Source organism: Colobus angolensis, unplaced genomic scaffold (assembly GCF_000951035.1).
Source record: "Colobus angolensis palliatus isolate OR3802 unplaced genomic scaffold, Cang.pa_1.0 Scaffold111, whole genome shotgun sequence".
NCBI classification, from domain to species: Eukaryota; Metazoa; Chordata; class Mammalia; order Primates; family Cercopithecidae; genus Colobus; species Colobus angolensis.
The window spans coordinates 2769021-2776073 of record NW_012112142.1 but is presented as its reverse complement, the minus strand read 5'-3'; the positions used below and the strand labels follow the sequence as shown (position 1 = coordinate 2776073).

The window sequence follows — 7053 nt, the reverse complement described above, 5'->3', positions numbered from 1 at the left end:
CACCCCACACCCCACACCCCCTACAAGCGTGCAGCACTCGGTTACATGGATTGAGCATCCACCAGGTTCTCAGCACCCACTGGGCTGTCATTCTCTTCTGTCCCCGGGGTGGCTGCATTGATGTGGCTGCTCTCTGTGTGTCCTTGCCAGAAAGTGTGCTCTCCGTCTCTCTCCAGACAGAGCCTGAGTTTGCAAGCTGAGTCTTTTGATGGCTTGCAGGACTTTGGGGGTGCTCTGTGCCAAAGCAGTGGGAAGACCTTTTGAGTTGTGGTTTCCCTTGAATTTTAGCAGTGTTTTGCTGAAAGCCTGAGAAAGTCAGAGTTGTCAAAGAATTACAGCGTAGACACTTTGAAAAGAACCATCTTGATTGAGCCAATAGCATGAGAATGTTGCCAGCGATTCCCTTGCGAGAGCTAGCATTGATGGATGGGCTCAGTGGTACATGGTCTCGCCGTGCACTGCGTTGTAAGGCAGCTTCTTGGAAAGTTTAGAAAAATGAAACATTAAAAATTGGCATACTCAACATGTCATGAAAAACCTTGAGAGATTGGTTGGGATCAGAATTTAATAACCATATTAAGTCTTCTGAGAGGAAGAACCTTTAACCACCCTGTGCCCAGGGCTTAGGAGAGTTTGCTCAGAAACTGTGAAGGGAGTCGTTGCTGGGGTCACTTTTTGACTCAGGGGCGCAGATAGAAATCAGTGGCCGTAGGCCTGTGCCCGGCCTCTTTATGGCTGGCTCTCAGCTGACGTGCTGGAATGATTAGCCGTTCTACAGGCTATGTCCTGGATGATGACGCTTAGACCCCCTCAGACAGAACCTATGTTGTGTGGTTTACAAATACCATTTCCCATTTGCTGATGAGGAGTTCAACAGTCAAAAAACAAACCCCTGGGCTCTGACAGGGTGTTTGTGTAAACAAACAACCCTTTTTTGTTTGCAGTTCTGATGGCGATTGTAAATGTTGTGTGTTTACGAGTGTTCGGTAGTCACTTTGTGCATGTTGGCAGGGTGTCCCCTTTAACCCTGTGTTCCCTACACAACTCTGCGGGCTGTTAGCGCGGGGGAACTGCTGATGTCATGATCCCATTCAGGACCTGCAGGAAAATTCAATCAGGCTTATCTCTGGTGGCACCCATTCTCGATGGCCAAAACACCAGCCTGTGAATTTTGGGCTGTCCCCAAAAGCGGGAGAGGAAGGCCTGCTGCTGGTCCTCCCCTGGCGCAGGACCCGGTCTGGGGCACGGTTGTGTGGGGGAACTCGCGATGCTGCTGTATCGTCCTCCTCGTCCTCATCCTCCTCATGTCACTGTGCATCTGTGTGTCCTGTCTTCGGGAACAGTTTTAAGTGTTTTTATATTAGAAATAACCTCAAAATGACTCTCCCTGGTACTCATAACTGAGACTGTGGGGCCAACCTGGTTTTCTGCAGATACAAATGATAGTGGAAATAGTGTCAACCGACTGGAGGTTGAATCATCAGACAACTGCTGTGTCACTTACAGATAGGACCTTCCCATCTGCTGTCACCCTGGTGTTCTCACCCCCAGAGTTGGGGCCTGAGGCTGCAGTGAGAAAATTATGGGCTAGGAATTGGTCCATAAAGGTGAAAGAAAGTAAAGTTGATGGTGTTATCTGCGTTTTATTTGACAGTTTGATTTGACAGTTTGAGAGGCACCTCAGAGTTTCCTTCTTTACCCCGCTGAGACAGTGGGAGAGCCCGAAGCAGAATCCTGGTATTCACCATGCTGTGCCCGACCAGCGCACCCCATCCTCAGCCCCTCTCACGCCTGCATGCTTGTCTCAGTTTCTTATGCCGCCGTCCGGCTTTCAGCTGCTTACTGGTGTGGGTCTTCTGAACCTACTCACATCCTTTCCAGCCAGCCAAGCACGCCCCTGGAAAACTTCATTTTAAAACTTCTCAGCTTGCCACACTGCCTGCCTTTCCAGACCACAGCTGGTGGGAGCACGGGAGGAGTCCTGTCGTTCTCCTGCCAGTGCTGTTTCCCACTTAGGTGAAAAGCGGCTTTTTGGAAAGGGCTGCTTAAGATGGGTGCCTTTGTGAAGGCTTTTGTTCTTTCTCCAGCTGCGTTTCCAAAGATGAGTTTGTATCAGTAAGTGTAATCTCAGCCAGCCTTTGGGATAAGAGAAGATCATTTAATAGGCGAGACCTTGGTTTCAGGCAGGGCTGAGGTGTGGAGTTACAGTTCAGTTTTCTTGGACTTGTCCTTAGCATGAGTAAGAAAGGACAGAGCAGGGTGCACGCAGGACGGCCTCCCATGTACCCCGGGGGGCTCGCCCCAGCTGCAGAGACCAGGAGAGCCCATCTTGTGGTGGGAAGGAAATGCGGAGAAGCTGCCGTCACTCGGCGCCTGTGGTGCAGACTTGAGAAGGGACAGATTCAAGGGCATTGCCTTCTTCGCTGGGGGATTATGCTTTGTTTCGGGGGGAAGTTGGGGAAGGATTTGGGTTTATTGCCTTAATTTAAGATAGACAAAACTGTTTCACTCGTGTTGCTTCTGTTGAAAGTAAGTCTAGTTTCTGTCCCTGCTTCTCTCCTGCCTTCTCCTGCCTCTCCCGCCGCCTGCATTGCTTCCCTCTGGCTAGGTCCAAGGCCATGGTATGTACTAACTGCACTGCCAGCCTGCCTTCTGCTGCACATGCCCCTGTGCTCCTGGCAGAAAGAGAAAAGGAGAAATAACGGGGGGGATTGTTTTCTTGTACCCAGGAGACCTTTTGTGGTAGGAAAGACCTGTATGCTGCCTCTCTGCTTCCCATGTAGGTGGGAGCATCTTTTAGTGGAGTTTTCCACAGTTACCCTTTCTCCAGGTAGTTGAAATTGTCCTTGGAAATTGTAGAGGTATGGGAGTTTTGTTTATTGAGACAGGGTCTTGCTCTGTTGCCCAGACTAGAGTGCCGTGGTGTGATCCTAGCTCACTGTATCCTCAAACTCCTGAGCTCCAGCCATCCTCCTGCCTCAGCCTCCAAGTAGCTGGGACTACAGGTGCATGCCACCATGCCCGGCTAATTTTTAAATTCTTTGTGGAGATGGAGTCTCTCCATGTTGCCCAGACTGGTCTCGAACTCCTGACCTCAAGTGATCTTCCCCTCCCTGGCCTCCCGAAGTGCTGGGATTACGGGTGTGAGCCACCGCACCTGGCCAGAAATAGATGACTGTTCAGCTTGAACTTGGCAGGGCCGGTGGAGAAGCAGCCGTTCCACAGGTAGCCTCAGGTGCCCTGGAGGCAGCCACCCAAGTTCATCTTAGAAAGCCCTGTTGTTGATTCTTATTTTCTCCAGACGTTTTTTGTTGTTGTTAAAGTACTGAAAGAATCTCCAGTGCATGTTCCCCTCTCCCTCCCCAGGGTAGTTAGATTACAGAATGCCTCCTGGCAATTGTCCCTTTCAGCTAAAGGTGCCTGGGAACTGCCATCTCCTTCACTTTTGGGAAGCCCAGTGAGATGGCAGCTTGATGGACTTCCCTGGACAAGCAGGAAATAGAGAAGGAAAAAGGAGGACCAGGCTCCCTTCCCCAGCCAGGCTCAGAATCAAGGTGACCGCCTCACGTCTTTGTGGCTGTTTCTCTATTCCTTGAAGAGCTGAGCAGATTTAAAAACTTTCAAGACGTGTCAGGATAAGGAAGCTTTGCTTCACGTGAAGAGAAGACAGGTGAGGAGATCCTGGAGGATCTCAGAAAAGGATAATATGGCTCCATCTGATTCCTGGGCCTTTTATAGGCTTCACAGCCACTCAGGTTGTTAGAAGGATTAATTATTCACAGGACATATGGATAACTTTTCAATTTGTGACAGAGAACTTTCTTTGGAAAAGTAAACTGTCCAAGACTGAGCACCCTTGTAAGGTTTGCTTATTGTCTGAGACTTCTTTTGAGCTTAAGGTCTGGGCTTGGGCTGAAGCAGTGAGAACCCAGGCACAGCCCAAAGCGAGAGAAGACAACAGACACCCAGTGTTTCCTGGGCTGCCAGCCTGGGTCAGGGTAGGAGCAGAGGTCGCGGACAGCCCCTTCCCCCGGTGGGTTCCCGAAACCATTGCTCTCCTGTGAGGCTTCTGTTAGAGGCTTGGCGTTATTTCTCCTCTTCTGTTTCTGAGGCCCGTGCATGCTCTGTCGTGCTGTCTGCTCGTGGCAGCTGGGACCCGAGCCTGGCCTGGGTAATGTGTTGTCTCTGCTGTTTCCTCCTCAGAACACGGCTCTAGATAAGGAGGGGCAGATTTTCTGCAGCAAGCACTGTCAAGACAGCGGCAGGCCTGGGATGGAGCCCATCTCTCCAGGTCCTCCCTCAGTGGAGACCCCTGTGCCTAGGGAAGCAGTCCCGGCCCCCACCCCTCCGGAATCTCCCACCCCCAACTGTCCTCCTGCCGCCACAGGCGGTGAGCGGGCAGGAACCTGGCGCCGCCACCGAGACTGAGCCTCCTGCAGATGGGCAAAGCCGCCCGCTGCCACCCAGGAAGCCAGCCCTCTGCTCGGCCTCGCCGGCCTCCCTGCTGCAGGCCTCCCTGTCCTCACCGCCTGCGCCTGAGTTCGCGGGTCCTCCGCAGGCCGCCTGGGAACCGGAGCCCGGCGTGCTGGAGCCTGGCCTGGTGCTCTGGGCTCTACCTTCTGGTTCCTGGAGACATCAAAGGCCGCATCCGTGCTGCCAACAGCTGTTTGGAGAGACTCGTTCCAGATCATCCCCAGTCGTTTTCAGTTTGTTGGACATTTTACAGCTTCACCAGGAGAATGTGCAACTTTATTCCAGCGTTCGATGCATTTTTATAGAAACACTTTGGATGAACCAAGGCCTTTTCCTTATTTAAATAGACTCAGAACGCTCCCCCTTTTTTTTTTCTCTCTCTCTCTCTCTTTCTTTCTTTTTTTTTTTTTTTACGAAAGACTTAGAATTGCATTTGTCCTTTTGTGGATGTCCTGTGAGAGGTGATATGGGGACTAAGAGGAGTGGCTTTCTACTGGAAGAAGTGAGCGCTTGAGAGGACAATTTGGTCTTTGGACGTGGATTGCAGGCTTTGAGAAGCGCTCAGATGCCCAGTGCTGTGTGCTCAGCCATTTGGCTTGGGGTGCTGGGCTCACCGGAGACAATGCTGGGTATTCATTTGTACACAGACGATGGGAGAAGCCACTTCTTCCCTGGGCATTATGGGTTTCCCCCAGCTCTTCCCACACATGTGTTAGGAAATGCCTGTGAACCTGCCCTCTGGGTTTTTTAATGAGAGGCTTGGCACATGCGGCACCCAGCGGCTGCTTCTCTGCAAGCCAGCCACTTGCAGAGCAGAACAAGCTCCGCTCCTGAGCCCGGTGCCTGCTTCCTCATCTGCATTTCATCTGGAGCAGGGCAGGTAACCACAGGAGGAGGCGTGCCCCAGGCAGCCAGGACTGGGCGGGAAGGTGCTCCCTGGATATACTCTGTGAACCTTCTGGAAGGCTGCTGGCAGTTTTTCCTTTTTGTCCACCACCCTGCTCTTTTTAATAATTGTACATAATCTGTGTATTTGTTTTACCTGCTCATCTTCTAAACTGGTGGGCCCTATAGTTCGTTCTCATTGTTAGATTTTGCCTTTTACAAGTGTACCCAACCTGCAATAAACTTTTCCCTCTTGAAAAAAGTAATCAGGGATGGGCCAAGGTTTCTGTGTTGTCGTTTGGCCAAGGATGTGTGGAATCGAAGTTCTCCTCCTCAGCCAAGGTTCCAGCAGGTGCCAGTGGCTGTTTTGCAAAGTCTCAGGGCCACTCGGGGAAAAGAGGAAGCTTGGGGAGAACACATATGGAAAGCTGTTCTGGTTGAAGTTTGTCTGGTTACAGGTGCAGAATGGGTGTGGTGGCTCAGGCCTGTAATCCCAGCAGTTTGGGAGGCCAAGGTGGGTGGATCACCTGAGGTCAGGAGTTCAAGACCAGCCTGGCCAACATGGCAAAACCCCATCTCTACTAAAAATAGAAAAACTAGCTGGTCGTGGTGGCGCATGCCTGTAATCCCGGCTTCTCAGGAGGCTGAGGAGGGAGAATCACTTGAACCAGGGAGGTAGAGGCTGCAGTGAGCTGAGATCATGCCACTGCACTCTAGCCTGGGCGACAGAGTGAGAACCTGTCTCAGAAAAAAGACACATCACAAAAGCTCAAGAATAAATGGTGTGCCTGGTGTGTGACAGAGGAACCTTACGAACCAGGAGCAGGAGGGGCAGAGAGTTGGGGCAGCTGTTTCCCTGTCTCTCTCTGAGGTTGTGTGGTCTCCTGTCTCTGCTTTTTCCAGTGCCCTGTCAGCTACAGCTTTCTCTGCAAGACTTTTGTTTCTGTTCCCTCATAGTACCCACTGACCTGTGGCTTAGGTTACCCTGGTACTGCCTCTGTCCCCAACTTTTCAAGGCTTTACAATCCCAGAGCTTGAAACCATCTAACTTGACTCTGGATCTTCCAGTTCAGATAGCTGAAGGAATGAGTCAATCTCATGGGCCAGGTGATGCAATGAGTTCTGGGCTGGTGCTGACCCCTGATCCGGTCCAGAGGTCGGCCACAAGGTGTGGTGGGATGGGTGGGGAGGGGGATTGGCGGGCGCGGCAGCGGTGGGCTTCCTAGTCCCACAGCTGTAGCAGGGTCAGACTACAGGAGGATAAGTTTCAAAAAAGCAGTGATGTATAGGTCTAGAACGTTCTGCTTGTGCCTCCTCTTTAGTTACAGGGCAAGCTTTTTCTTCGCTTTCAATAGAAATATTTTTGTTAATGGAAGGGAAGAGCTAATAAAAGGAAGGAGAAAAATGCAAATAGCAATAGAACAAGGCCTCTGGCACTGATCTGAGCCCCAAACCCATCTCCCACTCTTGAACTGTGAGGTTCAAAGAAAGATATCTGCTAAAGACAAGAAAATAAGTGGCTGGGCAGTGCCAGTCACTTGGCAGGGGCGGCGCTGCCTCGCCGTCCTGTTAAAATGGTTATCACCCCAGGAAAACCTGCAGAAGTATGTGGTGCTAGGGGAGCAAACCAAGAAGTCAAGTCACATGTCCAAGGTCATAGAATTAGCAGGAGGTGGAGCCACGATGCAGTGTTAG

At 51.3% G+C, this 7053-nt stretch overlaps 1 protein-coding gene across 5 annotated transcripts in view; it reads left to right on the top strand.

The window, feature by feature from the left end:
• The window catches only part of DCLK2 (doublecortin-like kinase 2), a 186636-nt gene extending 181000 nt beyond the window's left edge, over window positions 1-5636 (top strand). For 4 of the 5 annotated variants that reach the window (XM_011956610.1, XM_011956592.1, XM_011956618.1 and 1 more), the window contains one exon: window positions 4204-5636. In XM_011956610.1, the coding sequence (XP_011812000.1) occupies window positions 4204-4428 (225 nt within the window). In that variant the 3' untranslated portion in view covers window positions 4429-5636. Of the gene's footprint in view, window positions 1-1654; window positions 1738-4203 lie in introns of all 5 variants that reach the window. The other variant, XR_001003403.1, reaches the window with a different exon arrangement.
• Window positions 5637-7053: the final 1417 nt, after the last annotated feature.